Source organism: Sodiomyces alkalinus, assembly GCF_003711515.1.
Source record: "Sodiomyces alkalinus F11 unplaced genomic scaffold SODALscaffold_12, whole genome shotgun sequence".
Classification (NCBI taxonomy): Eukaryota; Fungi; Ascomycota; class Sordariomycetes; order Glomerellales; family Plectosphaerellaceae; genus Sodiomyces; species Sodiomyces alkalinus.
The window spans coordinates 862,137-886,895 of NW_021167090.1; the positions used below are offsets into that span (position 1 = coordinate 862,137).

The window sequence follows — 24,759 nt, forward strand, 5'->3', positions numbered from 1 at the left end:
TGAGCAGTGATATTATGTCCTTTGTTGATGAACGTCTGGGCTGGAATGGAGCTGGAAGCTACGATGGTCTCCTCGGAGGCTCATTCAACATCAGCATGAAGTTGAAGCGCGGCGGCGGCGACGACGACGTCGATAACCCAGAGCACGTCATTATTCGTTTCCCGTATCCGGGGAAAATCCATGAACCCTGGCGAGACGAAAAGGTCAAAAACGAGGTGATGGTTATGGAATACCTTCGCGAGCATACTAATATCCCCATCCCGCGCGTTCGCTGTTGGGGCCTTACCGAAGAGAGCCCGGCCCAGCTAGGGCCGTTCATCATAATGGATCTCATGGAAGGAGAGAACCTAGGCCGGTTCCTAGCGCCGCCGACCGAAGACGAGTCCAAACCGGTAGTCCTGGACCCAGACACGGACGACGCGAAACTCGACCTCATCTACGAGCAGATCGCTGGCTTTATCTTGGAGCTCTCGCGGCTCCAGTTCCCGCGCATAGGAGCCATATCCAAGGATGCCGCGTCTGGCGATTGGGCTGTCACCGGACGACCCCTAACGTTCGATATGAACGAGGTCGTCACCGTCGGTGGCTGCCCCGCGGAGCACTTCACCGCCATGTCGCCCTTTGATCGCGCCACCGCTTACTTCGCTGCGTGCGCACAGTACTTCCAGGCACATCTCGACGCGCAGCGCAACATTGCCGGCGACGACGAAGATATTGCCTGGAGCCAGTTCGTTGCGCGCCGCTGCTTTGCCAAGTTAATCCCCGCCTACGCCACCGTAGTAGACGACGACGGGCCTTTCCGGCTCTTCTGTGACGACCTACGCCCCACGAACATGCTTATCGACCCGAAAACGCTGCGCATCACCGCCCTCTTCGACTTTGAATTCACAAATGTCATGCCGGCGCAATTTACACACGACGTGCCGTGGTGGCTGCTCCTCCAACCGCCGGCTGTCTGGCTGAGAGACGACGAGATGGAGACTTTCCTCCGTCTCTTCGAACCGAGGAAGGATCAGTTTATTCGCGCCATGGAACGTGTCGAGTCCAAGCTAGCAGTACCAACCGGAAAACAGCGCCTCTCGGCTCGGATGCGGGACTCATGGGACACCCGGCGATTTTGGTTCAATCTCGCAGCGCGATGCAGCTTTGATGTAGACGACTTTTACTGGCAGGCTCTGCACAAGGAAGGACTGGGAGAGGCGATGCTAGACTGTGCAACGCTAGCCGAGAAGGACAATTTCGTAAGACGTAAGATGCGGCAGGTCCAAGAGTATTGCAAAGTGAAAGAAGGTGACGAGCGATTTGCTGAGCAGTAGGAAGCCCATCCGGAACCAAGAGGTACTGTATCTGAACGTAGATATATTCAGTATATTCTTCAGTGTATTCATGATAGATACGCGGTCATGGTAATCATAAAGAGCAAGGGCATAAACTACCACAAATACAAAACACCAAGGTCATTACTGGGTATGGGTATCTGTCTATAGACAGACCACTTATGTCTCCACCCGTCTTTTAATTCTCGCCTTCCTCACGCGCCACACCACACTAAACCTTTAAAGGCGGCTAGTGGGCCTCAGCGCAGCCGTCTTCTTGAGGTCGAAGCGATCCAGGTTCATAACCTTGTCCCACGCGGCAACAAAGTCGTGCACGAACTTGGCACCGCCGTCAGCGCTACCATACACCTCAGCCAGAGCGCGCAGCTCCGCATGCGAGCCGAAGATGAGATCGACACGGGTAGCCGTCCACTTCTTCTCGCCGCTCTTGCGGTCCGTGCCGACAAAGTGATCAACGTCGCCCTCGCCGGCCGGCGTCCACTCCGTCTCCGTGTCGAGCAAGTTGACGAAAAAGTCATGGGTCAGCGTACCCGGCCGGGCCGTGAACACGCCGTGGGCCGACCCATCGTAGTTGGCGTTGAGGGCGCGCAAACCACCGACTAGGACCGTGAGCTCGGGCGCCGAGAGGTCCAGCAGCTGCGCCTTGTCGACGAGCCACTGTTCCGTCTTGACCCGCTCCGTCGACTTCCCGTAGTTGCGGAACCCGTCGGCCGCGGGTTCGAGGTGGCCCACCGTCTCGACGTCGGTCTGTTCCTGCGACGCGTCGGCGCGGCCCGGCGTGAACGGGACGGTGACGGCGTCGAAGCCGGCGTCGTGGGCGGCCTTCTCCACGGCGGCGGCACCCGCGAGGACGATGACGTCGGCGAGCGAGATCTTCTTGCCGCCCGACGCCTGGGCGTTGAAGCGCTGCTGCAGCCCTTTGAGGGCGCTGAGCACCTGGGCCAGCTGGGCCGGGTTGTTGACCTCCCAGTCCTTCTGCGGCGCCAGCCGGATGCGCGCGCCGTTGGCGCCGCCGCGCTTGTCGCTGCCGCGGAACGTGGAGGCCGAGGCCCAGGCGGTGGCCACGAGCTTGGAGGGGTCGATGCCGAGACTGAGGACCTCCTTCTTCAGGGCGGCGACGTCGCTTGCGTCGACGAGCGGGTGGTCGACATCGGGGATGGGATCCTGCCAGAGGAGCACCTCGGAGGGGACCTCGGGGCCGAGGTAGCGGGCGCGGGGGCCCATGTCGCGGTGGGTCAGCTTGAACCAGGCGCGGGCGAAGGCGTCGGCGAACTGGTCCGGATGCTCGAGGAAGCGGCGCGAAATCTTCTCGTACTCCGGGTCGAAGCGGAGAGAGAGGTCGGTGGTCAGCATCTTGGGGAGGTGCTTCTTCTCCGGGTCGTAGGCGTCGGGGATGATGGGCTCGGCTTCCTTGGCTACCCACTGGTGGGCGCCGGCAGGGCTCTTGGTGAGCTCCCAGTCGTACTTGAAGAGGTACTCGAGGAAGTTATGACTCCACTTCGCCGGCGTCTTGGTCCAGGTCACCTCGAGACCGCTGGTGATGGTATCGGGACCCTTGCCGGTGCCGAACTTGTTCTTCCAGCCCAGGCCCTGCTGGTAGAGGGGGGCGGCTTCGGGCTCGTCGCCAACGTTGTCGGCGGGGCCAGCGCCGTGGGTCTTGCCGAAAGTGTGGCCGCCGGCGATGAGGGCAACCGTCTCCTCGTCATTCATGGCCATGCGGCCGAACGTGGTACGAATATCCCGGGCGGCGGCGACGGGATCCGGGTTGCCGTCTGGGCCCTCCGGGTTGACGTAGATGAGGCCCATGTGGGCGGCGGCAAGGGGACTGGCGAGCTGGCGCGAGTTGAGCTCCTTGGAGTTGTCATAGCGCTTCTCGTTGCCGAGCCAGGTGGACTCGGCACCCCAGTACACCGCCTCGTCCGCCTCCCATGTGTCGGCGCGGCCACCGGCAAAGCCAAATGGCTTGAAGCCCATGGTTTCGAGGGCGACGTTGCCGGTGAGGACCATAAGGTCGGCCCAAGAGATCTTGTTTCCGTATTTCTGTTTGACAGGCCATAGCAGACGACGAGCCTTGTCGAGACTGACGTTGTCCGGCCAGCTGTTGAGAGGAGCGAACCGTTGTTGACCCTGTCGGGAGGAGACCTGTCAGTGGGGGGGCGGCGACGAAGGGGAGGGAGGGGAGGGAGGAGGAGAGGGAGGGGCTTGACATAGGGGAGAGAGGAGGGGGGCAACTGACCTGTCCTGCACCACCACGACCATCAAAGACACGGTAGGTGCCAGCGCTGTGCCAAGCCATACGGATGAAGAGACCACCATAGTGGCCAAAGTCGGCCGGCCACCAGTCCTTCGAATCGGTCATCACGGCGGCAATGTCCTTCTTGAGCGCCTCATAGTCGAGGCTGTTGAAAGCGGCGGCATAGTCAAAGTCGCCGCCCAAAGGGTTGGAGACGGGAGTGTGCTGACGCAGGATGTTCAGCCTGAGCGAGTTGGGCCACCACTGTTGAAGCTTGGTGCCTCCTCCAGCGACGTCGTGAATCGGGCACTGGTTCTCGGGCATGGTGTCTCGCGAGTGGCACTGGCACTGGCACTTCTAAATTCTCGCCTCGGTAGCGGTATAGCGGTGTGGTTTATGGGGTGTGGTCACTGTGGTGTTCTGGTCTTCTGGACGACAAAAGGAGAGACCTCTGGAGAAAGAGGGGCACGGGTGTAAAAAGAATAGAGGATGGGAGGAGGAGTTGGGGGAGAGTGAAGAAGCATAAGTACAGAGAGAAAAGGCCCAATGGGGGGGATGGAGAGAGAGAAGGAAGGAGATGGAAGAGGAGAAGTCGGCGTCTCGGGCCTCCGAGGTTTGACCAACCGAGTCTACCCCGCCCATCGAGACTTACAGGAGGTACCTTAGGATGTACAATAGGTATCTCTATCACCATCGCCATGCTCCGAAGCGGGTATCGGCGCGTCGTCCGGAGTGTTGCTACTTGCGCTGGTCCGTGTACTGCCTTGCAGCCAACGCGTCGTGTTCGTTCCCAGTTGAGGAGGGGTGCGACCACGATGTTCCTAGTACCCCACTAGGGTCCACTACCTTAGGGTCCACAGGGGAAGGTCCCAGGGGCGGATTGTGCAGTTAAGTGCGGGGAACCTTCCCATTTTCGCCAAACAGCTGCATTCGCCTTGCAAACCTGAGTAATTAGACCTCATCTCATTGGCCAAACGCTCAAGACCCCGTTTACATAAGCACACCTACGAGTTCCATGGACGTTGACAGAAAGGGCGAGAGAATCGATCCACGAAGCCTGCAGACAACTACACGTAAGGTAGCGACTACCACGTAGGTACTCCGTAGAAACCATGGCGTCATTTGCTTGGGTTCTTGCGGACGCAACAGTTGAATGAAAGAGAGCAAATCCCCATATCGTTGTTCTCTGGAGACCGGAGTACCAGCCGTAAACCATCACTATCACTCTGGAAAGCAATTCCGTGACATGTACGGATTCAAAACCAACCACTGTGCAAGGTACCTTCACAAATGTCGACCCTTCCATGATGCTGTAAAACCGTCCTTTTGGCTCCATCTCTTTCAGGTCACTGACTCGTACTCTCGTAGCGGCGACAGTATTGTCTGTTCCGTGCCTTATACCTACAGGTACTCTTTTCGCTTGGCCACGCTGCGAATCGTAATAGAAACGGGGGACGCAGTTACGTGTGGCTGTCACCGACCCCTAGCTTCATTGGTTGCATAGCAGACCACGGATACTGGCTCTGATTAATGATCGTTCACCCAGACAAGATGATCCCCCGATCGAGCCTTGCCACCCCGACGGAGCCGAGCACCCACCTGGGAATAAGGTTATGTGCAAGTGTGGGTCTGCGATTGTCACACGCAGTAATTAGAGCGTACATGTAAGTGTATATACTTGTTTATGAGTCGGGTATCTGAAGAAGACGTGATCCGTACATTGGCCACCCAGAGGCTCGCGGACGACTCGGGAAGACTATTCTGCTCATCCGTACTCCAATGTCCTGTATTACTAATTACCGTACGGTTTGTTTACCGACGTCTACGAATAACAATGGCCAGAACGGAAAGGGGCAAAAAAGCAAGAGAGGGATGGAAAGTGGAGTTCTATTACGCGTACTGCGGTATGAGGAAACAAAAAAATGCTCCCCCGGGTGGGCTCGAACCACCAACCTCTCGATTAACAGTCGAACGCGCTAGCCAATTGCGCCACGGAGGATTCATTGATTTATGGTAAATGGGGCCGCATTTCTACTTCATATACCCTTCAGAAATCCGGGGGCATACAATTCCGTACGCCTCTTGATGTGCGATGAATCGATGAGAGACTCGAGTTGTTTGTGATGTAACATGTTCATACAGCTTGCGGGTGTACCAGACGACATGTGGACAATATTGCTCTGAACCTTTGAAGCACTCGTTGCCCATGTTGTAATGTGCAGAAGAAAACACACAATAAGCAACAGAAACACTACACGAGCAATTGGCCAATATCTATCTCTTCGCCTACATCTAAGCAAGGACGAATTTACCAAAGCCACGGAAATGGTTTGAGACGGAAATAAACAAGGAGAGTGATTCTGGCTAGTCTGGGTCTTGGAATGTATTATGTAGGCTATAACAGGTAGATTGATTCCTCACAGACTTATTAAGTTATTCCCTCTAGCCTAACAGTAACTGATGATTTCAACTTCCCTAATGTCCCAAGTTCAAAGCACGATGTAACAGAAGACTACCATGTAAATTCCAACGCGAATAATCACTCCCTAAAAGCCCTAGTTCCATAGAGTGTGGGAAAGCATGGTTCTGGTCTTGGCCGCCTTGCCAGTCAGCATTACTCCGGAACTCAGATAGCTGAGCAGAGATCAAGCTGATCAGCCATCAGCAAGGGACGGTCCAGCCCTGGTCCTCGAAGCATGATATGCGACCGTCTCGGTTTTCCAAAACGTCGGCTATTTGGTTTGTTATTTCGCGACTTGGTTAGCAAAATATCTTCATCCCACGTGCATCATCCGTGGAAAGAAAACGAAGCGAAAGTGCGAAACTACGAGGGATTGCATACCAAGATTGACCACAGTGCGACCCCAACGCCTAGGCCCCTTCTTGGGACCGTCGCGTCTCGAACGACAATTGCATTCGAGATTCAGAGACGAATTATCGGCAGGTTGCCCAAGGAGGCAGCCGAAGCAGCTGTCCTGGAACTGCCCCCTGTTGGTTCTTCATCAGCAAGCCTGTTTCTGTACATGACTTTTACCGCTTGCGAGGCAGACGGCAAACAGAGCCTCAGAGGAGCCCCCTATCGTCCTAGAGGCATTAGGCTGTGGGTGGGGGAAAAGACATGAAAACCTACTGAACACGGCCGACCATTTTGCCATCCTCGTTCGCAAGACACGCGTGCAGATTGAGCCGGCTGCAGACGTACCCCGCGCCCGACGATTCTTTGCATTCGCCATGCAAGACGACGTCAACGTCTGTGTCGAAATGATCGGGGGAGTTAAAGGGGACTGTAAGGATCCACTCGTGGTTGAGGCAGCTATCCAGAATGTTCTTAGAGTGGCGCTGCGGGACAGCAACATCTCGAGGTGCGAGATTAACGTCGGTGGCATTGGTCGAGTCCGGTTGGCCAAGAACCCCAACGGAGACTCCGAAGAGGAGGGAAACGATGCCGGGAATCTTCATTTTGGGCGTCCTTCTTGTTGCTGATCTTGTGTTTGTCGTTCCGTGTTGTGGTTTGTCCGAGTTCAGTGCCAGCGCGACTCTGGTGAAAGTTTGCAGGATGGCAAAAGACCAAAGGATGGTAGATGTCGGAAGCTTCGTGTAGTTGAAAATCTCGAAGATTTGGGAGAAAAGTCGTGGACGCGTGGCCACGTATTCCTTATAAGTTATAACTTATAATCGTGGGCAGGGAGCTCGTGGCCCGTCTCGTATTCCTCAAATCCTGGTACGGTGATGTGGCTGGCGTATACTGCGGTTGGCGGGCGTGGCTAGGAACTATTTCAGCCATAAACTATAAGGTAGTAAATGCGAGGTCATACTTTCAACAGCCCACTCTTCACCTCGGTTCAATATCTTCTGTGGAAATTCTGCTCATGGGGTCCAAACGTCTTCCTTCACTATCGATCTTGAAATTGACAATTGGACTCCTCTCCCTGGACAAACCCAAGTTCTGAGTCCTTACATTAGAAGCGAGGACGAGAATCGTGGCGAAGATAGGCACCATTGAAGAAGGAGTGAAGGATGCCGCCCCTGTTTACTAACTTTTCTGTGACCATTTGTTGGGGTTTCCTTATCTGGGCTGCAAGACGGAGTCGATATCTCCTCTTGACATTCGTCTAATTCTCGACGTACCGTGTACGGATAGGTAGCAACTAGCAAGAGCCAGACAAAGCTTCTATTCGTATACCACGAAACAAAAGCAGACGGCCACAGACAAACTTGAGCCCATTAGTATGTTTAGTAGTTACTATGTTCACTTCAGGGTAGGCAAGCCGCATCAGGACCAATACATGGCGCGCCAACGCTGCCGCTGCCTGCCTCAACGTGGTTACTCTTGCTATGGAGAATTTATCCATACTTCATATTTCGTGAGGCAAGTGACTACCTTACCTTACGTTGTTGTACGGAACTTCGAAGCAAGGAGTACCTATCATGAGACTCGGAGTATGGAGTAGTCTCCGTATATCAAGGACACTAAACAAACCTTATACCACTGGCTGGATTATGGTAACAGTTCCCGTGCCATGGTGTTGGCCACAGAGACATGGCTTGTATCATTGTATGCAGGATATTTTGTCCTTGTACGGTTGTACCTCCTGACTCCTGAGTCCTTGGGCATATGCTCGAACCAGGCTGGAGAGGATTCCTGGAACTGAGTAAATCATCAGTAGACGTGTCCATCACGAACGAAGCGTGAACCATGAAGCAAGGTTACATTTCCCATACCTGTGATGGATTGTCGTCGTTGGGTGGCAGAGACTAGTTGGGAGTCTTGGGATTGCATGTCCAAGCACGTATTCTTCCCTTTGCCCTCCTTCTTTTCTTCTAGTTCTTTCTTCCATTCTCTCTCTCTCTCTCCCTTTCTTCTTCTTCTTCTTTTTTTTTTTTTTTTTTTTTTTTTAATTTTAACAAAGATAGGAAAAACAATAACGAAAGACAGTCCGAAGGTAATAAAACGTTTCTTTACGAGGGCCGGCATCGACATCCGAACTCGACCCAAGCCAATTGTTCAGCTAGAACCTGGTCTTAAAGCTACAGGTATTCAGGGGTAGGGGTTAGGAGGTAACTGAGGAGTACAAAGTGAGGTACGGAGTACTCCGAAAGCGCGGCATAAGGTATTTAGTTCGGTGGGATAATTTCTACGAAGTACGTACTACACGTGTACGAATCACAAATAAATGTTGGTGAGGGTGACATTGGGGAGTTTTCCACAAGAATCGGTGTTCCTGGGGCTGACTAAGTGGTACGTACCGCTGTGCTCATTTTGCCAAGAATGACGTGCTCATCTAGGGCTCCATCCCGCTCCATAGCTCCCCATCTCTGATGGCGACTTTTCCCTCTTCACAACCGTTTTTCTCCATTTTTGCCGTCCACGCCACGCTTCCTTAGCAGGGAACATCTGCATCCGAACAGCTTCAAGCTACACTAGCTTCCAGGCTAGCCTTTATACCGGACTCGCACCCGTTCTGGCGGCCTGGCCAAGGTGCTCTTCTCCGCGGGAACTTGTACCGCTACTTACGGCTTTCGCAGTCTCAACGTCAATCGGAATGATGATCCATCCAACTCTGGACCTTGTCGTTTCTTCTGCCTCCTCTTTACAGGCGTCACGCCTAGACATTGAGAACGAGCTTGCATGGGTGTTCCCTTATTACCATCCTAACGAAAGTCTCTCAACGAGTTGCCGCCCCTTGGTCTGAAAATCGATATCGACATTACCTCCCGCGTCAATGGCGATCATTTCCTTTGGCTAGACCTTGTCGTCCAGGCTTGATGAGAGGAGGCCGGTATCTCTCCATATGAATATGTCATATGCGTCGCCAACAATATCCCCCCACTCTCCCAAAAGGAATGGATGCTTTGCAGCTCGGCCTTGCATGATTGGACCCTACACATACTCCCCGTGGTGAGGGGTCGCGGGGCTTCCGGAGAGCAGCCATAGCTTGCAAGACCAGCCACCAACAGCTCCGCCTAACACTGCCCAGAATTCAAAAAAACCACCTTGACCGACAATGTTGCGGCTAGAAACAAAAATGACCATGAGAACGGCTGGCTGCGTCGTGTCTTACATCCGTTACAGTTACATTTACACCCGGCGACCCAATGAGGAGACGAGAAACCCAGCTACCATACCATGCGATGCGCGAGTTTTTACACTCGAGAACACGGTACCTAATAAACAGAACTCCGGCGCCGGATTCAAACGACGACCCTTGGCTTAGCCTTTTAGGTTTCTCACTGAGACCGCTCATGTACAGGTACTTGTCCAGGTACCTGTACCTGTCCCACTTCGCCAGACGTCACCCCCAACTCCTCGTTTCTCGGCTTGCTCAAGTTGCTTTTTAAACCCTCTCCACTCTTCCCACCTTGGCGATGGACTGGCCACTTCGTTGCGAATACCGGTAACCTATGCCACTCTGAGCGTGCAAGGGGCCCCGGAAATCTTTTTTTTTTCTGTTTTCTTTTTTCCCTCTCGTTCCCTCCCCTAGCCCGCTTCTTATGGTCCTCCATAAATAGGGACTGACCCGTCTCCTTCAGTCTTGGCCAGAGTCCTACTTCCAGCCACGATATTCTCTCATTTCCCCAGCAAGCACGTCGTCGTCGCCTGGAACGAGTCAGGGCTCGCGTTCACACGTCGCCCAAGGACCCTCAGGAGCCAGCAGCTGCTGCCCGGGCACCCTTGTGAGGAGAACAAGCGGGCGTAAGTTGTAACTCACCCAGAGGAGCGTCCCGAAGACGATACCACCGCACCGCTGGCTGCAGGTATGGCGCCCAACAAGCTCGGCCGCGTCGTAGCGAAGGGACTCCATATCGACCTCGACTATCGTCAGCGTCACGAACCTAAGGACGCACTCCGCTCGGCCGCCGACTCCTTCCAATCCATCGAGCTCTACGAGGAGCGGGAACCCACCGTCAAGGAGTTTCTGCTTTACCATCGGCCCACTCTCCGGGGTACCCAGGAATATGCCCGAAGCCTTTTCCCCTTCCTATCGTGGATTTTCCACTACAACTGGCAATGGTTGCTAGGCGATGTTATTGCAGGTACGAATGACACGCCCTTCATTTGAAGTTGTCCCCAGGGTCCAGGAGTGGAGGTGAAAGTGGAAGTTGGAACTGGAAGCGGGAGGGGAGGGGAGAGGAGAGGAAAGACGGAATAAGAGCGAGGGAGAGGAAGCACAGCGGAAAGACAGAAACGACGAGAATGAGCCTCCAGCTGACCAGGCATTTTTGCCCTCATCTCACAGGTGTGACTGTGGGGTTCGTCGTCATCCCCCAGGGCATGGCCTACGCCTTGCTCGCCCAGTTGAGCCCCGAATATGGCCTCTACACCTCCTTCGTCGGTTTCCTGCTGTACTGGGCCTTCGCCACCTCCAAGGACATCACCATCGGCACCGTGGCCGTCATGTCCCAGCTGGTCGGTAACGTCGTCCTGCGGGTCCGCGACAACCACCCTGAATTCGCCCCCGAGGACATCGCCCGTGCGTTGGCCCTGATCGCAGGCGCCGTCCTCCTCTTCATCGGTCTGGTCCGTCTGGGATGGGTCGTGGAATTCATCCCATTGGTCGCCATCACCTCGTTCATGACCGGCGCCGCCTTCAGCATCGCATGCGGCCAAGTCCCCGCCCTCCTTGGCATTGAGGGCGTCAACACCCGCCAGGCCACCTACAAGGTCATCATAGACACCCTCAAGGCCCTGCCGACGGCCAACCTCAACGCCGCCATGGGCATGTCCGCCCTCTTCCTCCTCTACCTTCTGCGCTGGTTCTGCAACTTCATGTCGCGCAGGCAGCCCAAATGGAAGAAGTTTTGGTTCTTCATGTCCACCCTGCGCATGGCTTTCGTCATCCTCCTCTACGTTCTCATCAGTTATCTTGCCAATCGACACATCTCGGACCCCGACCTCGCCAGGTTCCGCATCCTGGGAGATGTACCTAGTGGTAAGGAGAAAAAGCAGTCTCCTCAGCTGGCCCGCGGCCCGCCTCCCCCTCCCCCCCCGAGTCCTGACCGATTCGTTGCTGACAAGTGGGGGTGTTTTGTGCGGCAGGGTTCCGACATGCTGGCGTTCCCATAATCAACCCCACGCTTCTTGGCGCCTTGGCGCCAGATCTGCCCGCCACGATTATCGTCCTCATTATCGAGCATATCGCCATTTCCAAGTCTTTCGGCAGAATCAATAACTATGTAATCGACCCTTCCCAGGAGCTGGTAGCCGTCGGCTTCACCAACGTTTTCGGGCCCTTTTTGGGCGGTTATCCCGCCACCGGCTCCTTTTCCCGAACCGCCATCAAGTCCAAGGCCGGCGTCCGCACCCCGCTGGCCGGTATCTTTACCGCCGTCATCGTGCTGCTGGCCATCTACGTCCTTACTGTCGTCTTCTTCTACATCCCGATGGCCAGCTTGGCAGGTCTGATTATCCACGCTGTCGGCGACCTCATCACCCCGCCCAATGTCGTCTATCAGTTCTGGGAGGTGTCGCCTCTCGAGGTTTTCATCTTCTTCGGCGGTGTCCTTCTCACCGTCTTCACCAACATCGAAAACGGCATTTATCTGACAATAATCGCATCTTTCGCCTTGCTTCTGATTCGGTTGGCCAAGGCCAAGGGCCACTTCATGGGTCGCGTCCGGATCTACCGCGTCACCAGGGAGACCGCAGGCAAGGGCGTCCCCTTTGATGAGAAGGGCGAGCCTGTCCAGGTTGAAACCCGTGAGGCCTTCATCCCCGTTGACAAGGACGACGGCTCGAACCCCCACATCGATATCCAGTCCCCGCACCCCGGGGTTTTCATCTTCCGGTTTGGCGAAGGCTTCAACTACACCAACCAGGCTCACTATATGGACGCCCTGGTGGCCCATGTTTTCAAGCACACGCGACGCACCGTCTTGGATCGCTTCGACAAGATTGGGGTACGTTTTTGACTCTTTTTGGGAACATATCCCCCCCCCCCCGGACCCATGATCTATAAAGTCTACCGTCATCTGACCTGCTTTCCTTCCCACAGGACCGGCCATGGAACGACCCGGGTCCCCGTCGCGGGCAAAAAGTCGACATGAATGACACTCGACCCATCCTCCGCGCCGTCGTGCTCGATTGCGCCTCCGTCAACAACGTAGACGTGACTTCCATCCAGGGCCTCATCGACGTCCGCAACCAACTAGACCGCTACGCCGACCCGGAGATCGTCGAATGGCACTTCGCCAACGTCAACAACCGCTGGACGCGGCGCGCCCTCGCGGCCGCCGGCTTCGGATACCCGTCCATCAAGGACGCCGACAACCTCGGCCGCTGGCGCCCCATTTTCAGTGTTGCGGCCGTGGACCACTCCTCCGAAGTCGACAACAGGCCGGATGTGGTAGCGTCCCAGAAAGTGCTGGGCAAGGACGAAGAGGACGGCATCGCTGCAGCGCCGCCGCCGCCGCCGCCTGCCTCGGATGGGGTGGCGCAGGTTGCGGGGCATGCGGACGGGAAACTGGCGGCCGTGCAGGGGACGAATCGGCCTTTCTTCCACATTGACGTTGCTGCGGCGGTGGAGAGCGCGGTGTTGAATGCGCAAAGTAAGGAGGCGGTATCATCGAGGTCTTCATCTGAATGAGCGGCATGGCGTTTGGGGGGTTTTTTCTTTTTTTTTTTTTGTCACTCTGGGCATATTTGACGGGACGGAGCGATTGATTTATGCATTACATCGGCTTTTCAATGCCGGGCTTCAGGCGGTCTTGGGATACAATTTCAGCGGAACCGGTTCGGACTTAAAGGTTAGACTTGTTCATGACCAGGGTATGTTTGGTCAAGGTGGAATGAACAGCTCAACTGTTTACTTTGGAGTTTCGGCGTCTTCTCACTGATGTCGCACATATATATCACTTAGTGATTTGCCATTGAGGCCAAGGATCGAGTGAGATCCACAGGCAGGAATCTCGGTAAGTAAAATCGATGTTTGTATGAATTCTTATATGCTTACATCTAGGGAGCGAATCCGCATTGTCCGGAGAGGCGGATCGACCAATATCATCTAGGTGAATGAAAGGTTGCTGATGTGTGCATCACAGACTGCAGAACATCTCCCCCCCCCCTTTTCTTTTCCACATGCATCATCAAGACCTGCCACCAGTCCTCTGCCTTCTCCATTCACATCCGCCACGGGCCACTCTTCGACTCTCCCTTACTCCAGGGGGACAATTTCCGAATGGGCATTGACAGCAAGAAGCTGGGCATACTCGTCGAACCACGCACCAGCAATAGGGGCGCCCTCCAGACCGCATTCGCCATCGCTCTCCCCGCCAGGCTTGACCCAGACAATGGCGTCCACATACGGGTTATCGGTCTGGGTAGTGGCGGGCTGGCCGAAGCCGGCGACGACGTTGCACCACTCGCCCCAGTCCTCGCGGGCGCCCTCGATGGCGACGCGGCCCTGGTCGACGATAAAGCGCGCCGGCAGGCCCTCGGCCTCGAGGTGGGGCGCGAGCGAGGAGGCGTAGCTGGACTCGTCGTACGAGCTGCTGCCGTCGGTGAAGGGAGGGGGCACCGGCTCGTGGAAGGCGTTGTAGTTGGAAACGTTGGTGGAGAAGCCGCGGACGCGGCTGTTGTTGCCGGCCCTTTGGACGATGGAGGCGAAGGTTTGGGCGGCTTTTTGAGAGCGTTAGCTTAGGTGTCAGGGGTCTGTCTAGGTGGCTGCGACTCGCGAGAAGTTTGTGTGGTCTAGACAAAGGAAGGGAGATGAGAGAGAGGAAGGGCGGGGTTGGCATACTCGGAGCAAGGTTGGCGTCCCAACCCAGCCAACCACCATGGGAGGCATCGATATACAGAGCGACATTATCGGCCTGAAGCTGCGAGACAGCATAGGCGATGCCCTCCTGGTGCGGCTCGGCAGCATTCGCGCAGAACTCGACCTGCTGGTTAGTCACGATATTCCCCACTGCGTCGGGCTCGAGCACGATAGCAAAGGTAAGGTCGGAGGCCTCCTTCACCTTCTGGGCGAAGGGGTCGACGAATTCCAGGCGGTAGCGCTCTAGACCGTTCTCGTCGAGGCGGAGCTCGCCCGCGGACTCGCCGGCGCTGCAGTCCCGGTCGGGCAGGTTGTACAGGACAAGGCCGACGACCTGGTCCTGGCCCGTGGCGTCGCGGGCAGCGCGGGCGTTGGCGATGGCGGCGTCGATGTCCTTGAGGTGGCTGATGGTGGGGACCCAGACGAAGGAGCCGACGCGCTCCTGCACGTAGCGCACCTTGCCGGCGTTCTGGGTGTCGCCTTGCGCGAGGAAGGCTTCCCGGGTCTGCTCGAGGGATTCGCTGTAGTTCGGGTTCACGTACAGCTGGCGGCCCTCGAAGGGGTTGCTGTCGCTCTGGCGGGCCTGGAGGTGCGGGAGGGCCGTTACGGTGGTGGCGGCGGCCACGGCGAGGAAGGGGACGGAACGCATGGTGAGTGCACGTTGGAGGAGATAGATCGATAAGTTCTGCAGGCGGCGGACGAGGTTCGAGGAGGGAACTCTGGAGTCAGGAGTACTTTAGGTGATGAGGGAGGAAGAGGACGTAGGCGATGGGTGGGCGACGTGGTGGGATCAAGATATCCTCCCGATCAACATGACGATGGGATGGCGGGACTTTTATACGAACATCTTCGAAGGTATGAACCCAGCCAGCTCGGCAGTTCCCCCTGAGAAGGAGCTCCCCTGGTGATCACCTTTCACTACCCCAGATCTCGGAAGGAGGGACCTGACAGAATTGCCGACTATCCATATTACGCCGTACACGGTACGATCATGGATTGGCTGCCGCTGATCCAAGCTCTCTTGCGCTATGGTTCCAACTTCCTGGTTGTCGAGAAAAGTTGAGGGCACTCTGCCCCAAGTCAAAGGGTCGGTTTGCCGTTCTTTTACCAGGACTGACGATGCCCGATTTGTGTATTGGACTGTCGATCCTACGGAAGTGAGAGGACCGGTTACGCTATAAGGAAATGGGGCCGTGGCCGATGACGCGCTGCCCCCGTCGGGGATAGATGGGATCGGCGAGGCTTGGGTCCCCCCGTGGAAATATTGCGGTCCGCGGACGCATGTCCGACTTCCGAGTCGGGGAGAATCAACTGCCGATCCCCCGCTTCCGGATCGGACAGTCGGACATGTGAGTTGGCGTGAGGTTTTTGATTTCGGAGAGACGTCCCGAGTGCCCTGTGAGCCCCCTTCATTCGAGTCGGCACTCCCCTGTTGAGCAAGTTTTCGGCAGTCGTACAGACAAGTGTCCAAGTTTGTTCTCGTTTTGGCCTTGGATGCAGGTCCGTATTCGGTGATATATCGGTTGCTTTGGGCCAACGTGCAACGTATGCGGTATGCCTTCGTGTATGTGCTGCGCTAGATTTCTGACCCTGTTTAAGCGGACGTATCAAATATGATTTTATCCGCGAGTTTCGGCCTTCATCACCGCACATGTCGTTCTCCAGATCTCGACGTGAGAGTTCCGAGGGGAGAGCATAACAGGGAGACATATCTATGGGGTCAAGATTCGGATGCGCCAACATAAGCAGCCCCGGCCGTCCAGAGACACGACATACGCTACGCTGGCATCACGAACTTGCCTTTGGCTCTGCCGGCGATGCTCTTAGATCGTGCTTCCAGCTGCCATAAGCAAACATTGCGGCGCTTTCCGGGTCCTCCTGCCTAGACCTGCCAACTTGCACCCATGAGACCATGATAGTAGACCATGATAGTACACTACCGTCAACCATGGACAACCTATTTGGCGTAACCCGAGCATTTCGTTCGAGAGAGTTGACCGTGAAGTCGTTGCTGGGAATTGGAAAGTGAATCACGAACAGGCAGACTCTGGTGTCGTGACCCTCTCGCCCCGGCGTGGTGTTGACTAGCATTGCCCAAGAATTTGTAGTTCGTGGGATTATGAAAGACCAGCTATGCAGGTGGTAGTTGTCAAAGACGGCGGTCGCATCGTATTGTCTTCTTCTCATACACGGTTAGAGAATGCCATTCCCAACTGACACTTGTGAACCTATAAGAATCCTCAGAACTTTAGTAGCCCGGGGGTTTGACGGGAAGAGTGAGGTAGAACCATGAGATATGTTGACTTGGGGGTGAAAGTGTCGTGGAAGCACACCCGCCATAGCAGCATGCACTTGCTCTTGATCGATAAGTTATAGCTAGTCATAAAGTAAGACGTGTATCTCAAAGTAAGAGACCTGTCTGGCGAGACACGACCTGAGCATGGCGTGACCTTGAGATTAGTTATTCGCTCCGTTATCTGTTGGCTAAAGTGCGACAGATACTCCATGAAACTGTCATTGGGAACCACAGCTAGCAAGAGTTTGACTTTGTAGCAAGGATTCCTTAAGAACTAGAAACCTGATGATACTAACAGCCGTTATGTTGCTCCAAAAGAGACCGGGTAGGTACATGTCTGACCAACTAGGCACTGACAGAATAGGGGTCGAGGCAAAGAGAAGCTTCTGCACACAACAAGGCACTCCCGAGACTTGGTTATTGTTACACTATAGACACTTGCTTGAGGGGTCTCCAAATGTCTTGCAACCCCCCTACACTCCGTTGTTGGTGTTGGTCTTTTAGGGACCGAGGTGCCTCTTGTAGTAACTTTAACCGCCACAGCAACTGGAGTATTGTGGCCCATCAAGATCCAGGGGCTGAGAGCCTAAGCTTCAAAAGATAGTTTACTTTACCCACTGCTCCGTACATAACTATCTCTCCCCAATAAATATTCCAATATCAGTATCGAGTTCTGTTTTGCCATACGTGGAAGTTTTTAGTCTTAGACTTGAAGGTAGTATAGATGGAAGCTGTGCCAAATCGCCCTAGAAATTGAAATCAGAGTGTTTTTAAACACATTGTGGTTATATGTACAGTAACTTCCAGTTATGCATAAGAGCCCATAGTAGTATAGGATCCGTTTGTTAAGCTCTGCATCCAGGTCCAGCACATCAGTACATGCATGTTCCTCATCTACCATAGCAATTTGATACAACATTTCTCCAAGCTTACGTTCCCATGTGTCTTGCGGTGTTAAGCGATACCTGAGAAGAGTAAGTCCAAAAGCTCTCACCATGGACGATGAACCTTGTCATACCCGCAGAATAATTTCCACGTCCCTTTTCACTTACTCGAAGCAACTCCAGTTATGGCATCGCAGTCTCACGAGTCACGACGCTTGGGGCTTGTTGGGGAGATCTCGATATACGCATCGTAGCATTCGTTGAGCCATCAGAATCACTGCACATCAACGGGGGTCTTCTTGGGCTTCTTCGCCCTAAACAACATCATGGTGCCGATAACCCACGTCTCGACCTCCTCAAACTCCCTCTCCAAAACCTCCAGGACGTCCTCCTTCCTGTCGTCGTAGTTATGGAAGACCTGCAGCTGCTTGTTGTACAGCCAGAGGTACTTGGAGGTGAACCAGTTCGCGGCGTGCGCGTTCCCGAGGACGGTGCAGCCGCACAGGACGCCGTTCTCGCTCAGCAGGCCCTTGAAGGTGGCGAGGCCGCGGAACTTGGCCTTGCCGCCGGGGACGCAGTGGAACAGGTTGAACATGGAGATGGAGTCGAAGCGGCTGCCGCGCAGCTCGTCGGGCGGGGGCTCGGTGACGTCGGCCTCGACGCAGCGCAGCTCGGTGGCGGTGGCGACGGAGAGGACGCGGGCCGAGGCGGCGCGCAGCGGGTTCGGGCCCAGGTCCAGCAAGGTGAGGTGCTGCTTGCTGTCGCGGCGGAAGGGGCGCGCGAGGGCGGCGGCGGGGAAGTAGCCCGTGGCGACGCCGACGTCGAGGTGGTTCCGCGAGAAATTTTCGCTGAAGAAGGGGAGGAGGATGCTCTCGACTGGGCAGCCCCACATGATGCTCATGTTGAAGCCCAGGACATACCTGTCGTAGATGTGGGTTAGGAAGGAGGGCGAGTAGGTCGTGATGTACGCCGCATTCTTGTCGGCGCCTATGTCGGACATGGTGGGCGGACGAGGGGGGGGTGAAAGCGTGTACTGAGTGAGATGTTGGAGCCGTGCGACGATGGCTTAGTAGACAGAGAAAGAGCGAGAGAGGTTGAGACTCGAGAGAGAGGGAGAGGGGGGAGAGAGTGAGAGAGGGAGAGAGGGAGACAGAGGTCTGTCTGAAGGATGGGCAGATGGACGATAGCCTCGAGGGGCTCTGAGGAGAGGGCTGGGCCCGCTGGGGAGGATAATCGACGATGGCAAATTGAGGGGGAAGACTCAGGAGAGGTCACTGGGGGATTGAGGAGACGTGTTGGTTACATGTATACTACGAGCGGTGTCCGAGTTTACGGCCTTGTCCACAGACGCTCAGGGCTTTGTCGCTGCAGCGGAGGCATCTCGATTCTCGACCACCTGCGCCGCTCTGCAGTTGGCCACATGCACTATTTTCCAGGGGGCTAAAGTCACAGCACAGGTGCATTCAGTGTGTATATGGTAGAAGGATCAGGTCAGCACATGCATGGTAGGCTGTAGAGCCTGTAGCCTGTGCCCTGTAGCCTCAACTGTAACCGCGGCCCGCAGGCGGCAGCAAGCATGAGGAATCAGGATCAAATCTCTCTGCAACGGGATCAGCTCTTATTTCCCGAGCCCGTCAGCTTCCCAGACCTGACCAATCAGTTCTACATATCAACTCCCCGAGTGCAACTTTGACCTGACAGGTGGTTGACCAATGGCAATGACACCATGGCTTCTTTTCGCGGCAAAAAGGGGCTTTAGGGCCCCACGTTGATGCAGGACAAGATCACCACTCGGTGTGTTTTCTGGCGCTGTGCCCCACGTTTGCATAAGGCGGCATTGGCACGGGATTCTTTCTCTCATGTTACCTAGAGATCCCCAGAAACTCCCCGGGACCCTCTACATAGGCTGCAGATGCAGATGAAGACCTGGAGCATAGAAGACTAGAGACCCCTTTCTCTCTGACAATGATGGAAAAAGAAAGTTATCACACTGAAACCCCCTTGGTAGAAGGCTTGTAATGGGCCGTGACTTACTCAGACCGGTCGAAGTATTTCTAATCGGCCGAATAAGGGTAGGAATCGGCATGGACACGGCAGTTACATGTCGTGAATCCATCAGGGACTCGAGCTAAGACACCAGGTCAGATCTCGGAGTTAAGGAGACCCTGGTCATGGCTAATAGGGGCGTTTTATAGATTTCGTGATAGTCTATCTTCGTAGGGTAAACTAACTAATATAGTAGTCTAACAAACCTTTTAACACGAGTATTCCCTCCTCCTAAAGCTTCTGAATAGGACTAACACCAGTATTAAATCCAGCAGTCATATCTCTTAAGATGACTATTCTTAGTTGATGTTATTTCTCTCTTTAAGTTATATCTCGAGACCTGACTTATGAACCCTTTGTCTCTTTACTTCTTGTTATTTCTTTCTTCATTGCTACTTGCTTTTGCCCCTTTTGTTTAGTTTTATAGAAACGTCAATGTTTTCTAAGCCGAGCAAAAACACTAACCTTGCTCTCACGCCGCAACTCAACACCCGATTAACAAAACTTTCTCACTTCATTAACGGCCACAACTTAACACAAGTCTAGTCCTATATAGGATTTCTCGTGTTTATCACGCCCCCTAAGACACGAGGGTGATATCGAGTCAAGAGGAACTGTTCTCGGCACTTCCGCTTGACTTGCCTATTTAGGCAATTCCGCTCCCATCTACGTTGTGACACCTGCTGACGTCCGTCCGTTTCCGGCCCGCACTACCGCGACTTGTCCTTTGTCCTCCTTAAAACCATCAGCGGACGACGCTTCTTCCCACACATACATACAATACACCCAGCGGGATGAATGATCGGCAATGCTTTTCCTATTCACCACATGCACACATATATGGTAGCATTTGATCCATCAGCGTCGCAACGTCAATCCAACATCCCTGCCGCGCGTGTCAAAATCCATCTTCGGGCCCGCGATATCATCTGCCAGCCAGACTCAGATCCCCTGTCCTCTGCTGGCACTTCGAATCGAAGACTGAACGCTTCGTCACCGATCAGCGATCGCTCACCCCGCCTTACACTCGAAGCTCCCGACATCCGACTCCCCAGACGACATGGCCGCCACCGAGAAGGACCAAGAGGCCATCGAGGTCGCGAAGTCTCTCGACAACGTCCCTTGGTGTGATGATTACGAGAAGATGATCTCCGGAATGCTGTAAGGGATCCTGCTTGGAAGCTGGGGCTGATATCCGGTTTGTCTCCCGTATATGCTCACAACACTCATCGACGTACAGCTACAACAGCCTGGCCCCCGAGCTCTTCCAGAGCCGGTTCAAGGCCCGCCGGTTTATGCACAAATACAACAACTACTTCCCAGAAGACGCCACGCTGGAGTCCCTGACGGCCGACCGGGAAGCCATGCTCCGGAAGCAACTCGGCAAGGTGGGGAAGGAGCCGTTTATTGAGCCGCCTTTCAGCCTTGACTATGGCTGCAACACGATCCTCGGAGACCAATTTTATGCCAACTTTGGGTGAGCCTTTTCTTTCAATCTTTCTTCAATTCTTTCTTTCTTTTCCCCTTGACTGTCTTTCCCTTGACTAGACGCCAACTAACACGGCCAGCCTCGTCATCCTCGATTGCGGCCTCGTGTCAATCGGTCACCGGGTCATGTTCGGCCCGTACGTCTCCATCTTCGCCGCGACGCACGAAGTCGAAGTGCAGTCCAGGCGCGACTACATCGAATATGCCGGCCCCGTGGTGATCGGCGACGACTGCTGGATCGGTGGCAACGTGACCATCATGCCCGGCGTGACGATCGGCAAGGGCTGCACCATTGGGGCCGGCAGCGTGGTGACCAAGAGCATTCCCGACTTTAGTGTCGCCATCGGGTCCCCGGCCAAAGTGGTCAAGAAGGTGACGCCCGTGGACGACTTGCCTGGGAGTTTCTGAGGGATGGGGAATACCGGAGCGTGTTTCTGCTGATGGGGAAAGACGCGGGATTATGAACGTGCGCGGTTTCTGATCTGGAAGAGATGATGGCATCACGCCTGACATGACATGGGTAATCTATCTGTGCTAAATAGTAAGAGTAATGAGTATACTACAAGTCTGAATCTGCGAGACCCCAGACCGAATCGTCCAACTAAGGCCGGACATACTGTAGATGCGGTTGCGCCAAGTTGGTGAAAAAGCTCGCGCCGAGAACCTCACTAGGGGTAGCCGGATCCGTCGCATTGCAAATCTCCCTAAAATCCCCATGGGCCTCCAGCCTATCCGCGATGTAAGCGGCATAGTTGTCCAGACGGCACGACTTGCCGGGGCCGTCATGACACGAGGGCAGAGCATGCGGCACCTCGTTGATGCGAATGCGAACGAACGTCTCATTACGACCGCCCTCCGCACGCTTCACAATGGGTACCGTGGCAGTCGGGCGGGGGATACACGCCCTAGTAGTGGTGGTCGATGCGCCATCGTCCTCCTCCTCGTCATCGTCACCACCCCGCTCAACCCTGCAGTTCAAGCGCTCGAAGGCAATGGTGCCGCGCATGGGCGAGATCCGCGAACTCCTCCACAACCTGTCGCCGTCCTCGGGGATATGGTCGAGGGGGAGCGGTTTCTGCTCGTCAAACACCCCGGTAGCCACGGCGAGCTGGTTAAGCTGTCCGTCATTGAGAAAGCTCATGAGCAGCTTGGGCAGCGTAAACGGGGTACCGTCGGCCCGGACGCCCTCACTCTCAGGACCTTCCACGAACCGCCCCATCAGGGCATGAAGGAACGGAACCATCATCTTGGACGCGACGTCCGCTCCCGGCCCGACGCCGTAGTAGTAGCGGAGGTCCTGCTGGTACTCGTACTGCGCGAGCTCCTCCTGGGTAAACGTGTCGCAGAAGGGCGACAGGCGGCCAGTGATCTGGGACTCAAACCCACAAATATAAGGGAAGTCGTTCCAGTGGCCGTCGTCCAGGTGCAGGTCGCCCTCGGCGTACTGCGAGAGACGGCCGATGAACGAAGGGAGCCAGACGGAGCGCCATGCGGCCGTCTGCCGGCTGCTGTCGTCCCGGAAGGTCGGGCACATGTCGGACGGGGCCAGGGTGTCGCCTAGGTGGGCGGGCATGCCGCGGCCGGTGACGGAGATGACGGTGCCCAGGGAGGAGTTGGTGCCGAGGTAGCCGTGGACGAAGAGTTGGGCAGTCTGGATCACGCGGGTGTAGTTGTTGGCCCAGACAAAGAACTCTTCTCCCTCGTTATATAGGTCGGGATACCGTGTCCTTAGGGTGTATCCGAGGTCGAAAAGCTCCTTGTAGCCTGTCTTGCTGAGCTGGGCGATCTGCATGGCGGGGTCCGTGAGAGGAGTGTCCCAGGTGTGGAAGAAGGAGAGAGGGCCGGTAGCTGTGTAGTTGCTCTCCTTGAACTTGAGATGAGGTTTAAGGGTCAGCTGACGGTTTCCACATGATACCGATTTCTTCTTTCTTTTTCTTTCTCCCCCTTTGGCAACGACATTTCCACGGAAGAGGTACTGGACTTACACGGCGTGCCATCTCAACCCAACCATTATGAGCACCGGTGTCGGGATACCGAGACCCGTGGCGGAGGACATAGGCAGCCTGATCGACGTGGCAGTTTTCGGGGATCTCAGTCGAGATGCCGGTGACGGGAGGGGCTGCACGGCAGCGCGGGATCGTGTCAATAAACAGTTGAGACGTTTAAGGGCGTTGGATGTTTTTTTTTAGGGACTCAGACTCACCGGCCACCCAAGGACCGTTGGCTCCGAGATGGGCAAGGGGATTTTTCGCAAGAGCACCATCCGGAAGCAAAACCGGTTGGATGGGGTCCAAGGACGTGCCGGCGCCCAAAGCGTGAGCGGCGCCAGCGGTTGCCACGATGGCGAAGGCCAAGGTAGGAAGGAAGCTCATGGTCTACCAATCGATCGAGCAATGATCGGGTGCTTTCGGGTGGTTTCGGGTGCTTCGGGAAGCGGATGCGTTCGTTTGACGGCTTCTTGGCGATCTGCAGCCACTGAACACACAGTTTGAGGGTGATGAGAGGCGACCTGACCCATCAGCCCTTCGCAAAGCACACATCATGCAGCCAAAGAAGCACGCATCTTTTTATACAGATTCTCGTGCATTGCACCGCTGTTGATTTGACTTGACGACCCGGCGACATGATAGAAATGGGCCTGGCGTGTCGTGTGGGAAGGATGTTGATTCCACGAGCCCACATGCACGTTTTGAATGTTCTTCGTAAACACGTGAGAAGATTGGGATGTTTGATTCGGTCTCGCGCCCCCCCGGGTCCCTGGGCGTGCTGTCGGGATTCCACTCTCGAAATAGCTAGATGCCCCGTCTTGGGGCCATCGCACTGAGCCGATGAGATGACTGATGGTAAGAATCTCGCTGTGGAAGCAGCACGAGGTAACCGATTGAATCCGGGCGGTCGGTTATCAGCAGATCAGAGGTCCTTGTTCGTTCAAACCCGAGAGGTCCGCAGATAATTCCGATGGGGATACGCTGTAAGTAAGGGACAGGGGCGGTGATATTATCCATAAGGTATAATCCACGACCCCCTGGGCCAATCGCTGAGCCGTTATCCAAGGCGTGCTCAATGCTTATGGACTCGCAATCAATGCAGAAGAGTCCCGACTCTGAAAGCAAAGCATTGAATCCGAGCAGAATTGGATATATCCCTGCAAGCATAAAAGGCAGGACACGTCCGAGGAGCCACCCCTACATGAATTCATGCATGTCCGTCCCCTTTCGCATCGGGACACGTGCATCGGCCTGCGATGCGACCTTGGCGGATTATCACGCCCGGTGACTGGTGACTGAGGCGAGACCGACCATCAAGTCCACTTGAAAAAGGGGCAGAAGAGAGGAGGAATGTCCGGGGATTGAAATGGGCCAATGTTTGTTGATCTCTAAAGGGAACATTGAACATACACGTGTAATAGGAAGCATTTCCGTAAGAGTGAATGGTCTGAATTGTACAAGGTACCTCACGAAGTTCCGTACGAAAGTACCGCCATCACTGACCGTCCCTGTTGACGACGGCCCGAATACCCTCACAGGTACTACTAGTAAGTACATGGACAATATTTTCGAATGTTATTGTTTTTTACCTGTCTAGGTAGGTATGCACTACACTCGGTAGTGTACGGTTACCGGGTTCTTGACTTGTATATTCTCCGATTGATATCTCGTCGGAGTGCCCGACTCTTGTGACTTGTCCGGTCCGACCTCCGGATCCAATACTTTGTTTGTAC

At 55.1% G+C, this 24,759-nt stretch overlaps 8 protein-coding genes and 1 non-coding gene across 9 annotated transcripts; 2 read left to right on the top strand and 7 right to left on the bottom strand.

The window, feature by feature from the left end:
• Positions 1–105: 105 nt before the first annotated feature.
• On the top strand, positions 106–1,466 carry SODALDRAFT_329301 (hypothetical protein). Its single transcript, XM_028610898.1, has 3 exons — positions 106–187; positions 287–1,347; positions 1,437–1,466. The coding sequence occupies exon 2, from the start codon at positions 324–326 to the stop codon at positions 1,314–1,316; it is 993 nt and encodes a 330-aa protein (XP_028462930.1). The 5' UTR covers positions 106–187; positions 287–323; the 3' UTR covers positions 1,317–1,347; positions 1,437–1,466.
• A 90-nt stretch (positions 1,467–1,556) lies between these two features.
• On the bottom strand, positions 1,557–3,894 carry SODALDRAFT_284360 (bifunctional catalase-peroxidase Cat2; the record flags this gene model as incomplete). The annotated part of the gene is made up of 2 exons (XM_028608463.1): positions 1,557–3,464; positions 3,574–3,894. 2 exons carry the CDS (start codon positions 3,892–3,894, stop codon positions 1,557–1,559), a joined length of 2,229 nt encoding a protein of 742 aa, XP_028462931.1.
• A 1,601-nt stretch (positions 3,895–5,495) lies between these two features.
• SODALDRAFT_t200 lies at positions 5,496–5,569 on the bottom strand. Its single transcript has one exon. It is a non-coding gene; the product is annotated as a tRNA-Asn (tRNA).
• Positions 5,570–6,004: 435 nt separating this feature from the next.
• SODALDRAFT_78026 (hypothetical protein) lies at positions 6,005–7,190 on the bottom strand. The gene is made up of 3 exons (XM_028615686.1): positions 6,701–7,190; positions 6,413–6,558; positions 6,005–6,302 (listed from the first exon to the last, which is right to left on the bottom strand). The coding sequence occupies exons 1-3, from the start codon at positions 7,027–7,029 to the stop codon at positions 6,232–6,234; spliced, it is 546 nt and encodes a 181-aa protein (XP_028462932.1). The 5' UTR covers positions 7,030–7,190; the 3' UTR covers positions 6,005–6,231.
• Positions 7,191–10,328: 3,138 nt separating this feature from the next.
• SODALDRAFT_284333 (sulfate permease) lies at positions 10,329–13,154 on the top strand (the record flags this gene model as incomplete). The annotated part of the gene is made up of 4 exons (XM_028608461.1): positions 10,329–10,605; positions 10,809–11,501; positions 11,609–12,468; positions 12,564–13,154. The coding sequence occupies 4 exons, from the start codon at positions 10,329–10,331 to the stop codon at positions 13,152–13,154; spliced, it is 2,421 nt and encodes an 806-aa protein (XP_028462933.1).
• A 567-nt stretch (positions 13,155–13,721) lies between these two features.
• Positions 13,722–14,973, bottom strand: SODALDRAFT_284529 (endoglucanase-6B; the record flags this gene model as incomplete). The annotated part of the gene is made up of 2 exons (XM_028608472.1): positions 13,722–14,185; positions 14,307–14,973. The coding sequence occupies 2 exons, from the start codon at positions 14,971–14,973 to the stop codon at positions 13,722–13,724; spliced, it is 1,131 nt and encodes a 376-aa protein (XP_028462934.1).
• Positions 14,974–15,233: 260 nt separating this feature from the next.
• On the bottom strand, positions 15,234–16,174 carry SODALDRAFT_78016 (hypothetical protein). Its single transcript, XM_028615685.1, has one exon. The coding sequence runs from the start codon at positions 16,065–16,067 to the stop codon at positions 15,495–15,497; it is 573 nt and encodes a 190-aa protein (XP_028462935.1). The 5' UTR covers positions 16,068–16,174; the 3' UTR covers positions 15,234–15,494.
• Positions 16,175–17,400: 1,226 nt separating this feature from the next.
• On the bottom strand, positions 17,401–18,618 carry SODALDRAFT_329311 (methyltransferase domain-containing protein). The gene has a single exon (XM_028610899.1). The coding sequence runs from the start codon at positions 18,502–18,504 to the stop codon at positions 17,779–17,781; it is 726 nt and encodes a 241-aa protein (XP_028462936.1). The 5' UTR covers positions 18,505–18,618; the 3' UTR covers positions 17,401–17,778.
• A 3,021-nt stretch (positions 18,619–21,639) lies between these two features.
• On the bottom strand, positions 21,640–23,410 carry SODALDRAFT_284343 (phosphoglycerate mutase-like protein; the record flags this gene model as incomplete). The annotated part of the gene is made up of 4 exons (XM_028608462.1): positions 21,640–21,900; positions 22,006–22,908; positions 23,024–23,157; positions 23,242–23,410. The coding sequence occupies 4 exons, from the start codon at positions 23,408–23,410 to the stop codon at positions 21,640–21,642; spliced, it is 1,467 nt and encodes a 488-aa protein (XP_028462937.1).
• Positions 23,411–24,759: the final 1,349 nt, after the last annotated feature.

What these genes read in the sequence shown, in the direction of transcription:
- SODALDRAFT_78016 (XM_028615685.1), bottom strand. Translation starts at nt 16,067, where the DNA reads ATGTTGGCGCATCCGAATCTTGACCCCATAGATATGTCTCCCTGTTAT.
- SODALDRAFT_329301 (XM_028610898.1), top strand. Translation starts at nt 324, where the DNA reads ATGGATCTCATGGAAGGAGAGAACCTAGGCCGGTTCCTAGCGCCGCCG.
- SODALDRAFT_329311 (XM_028610899.1), bottom strand. Translation starts at nt 18,504, where the DNA reads ATGTCCGACATAGGCGCCGACAAGAATGCGGCGTACATCACGACCTAC.
- SODALDRAFT_78026 (XM_028615686.1), bottom strand. Translation starts at nt 7,029, where the DNA reads ATGAAGATTCCCGGCATCGTTTCCCTCCTCTTCGGAGTCTCCGTTGGG. An exon ending in AAAATGGTCGGCCGTGTTCA is followed by an intron (nt 6,559 to 6,700) that starts GTAGGTTTTCAT and finishes AAGAACCAACAG; the next exon opens with GGGGCAGTTCCAGGACAGCT. An exon ending in TCGCACTGTGGTCAATCTTG is followed by an intron (nt 6,303 to 6,412) that starts GTATGCAATCCC and finishes CAAACCAAATAG; the next exon opens with CCGACGTTTTGGAAAACCGA.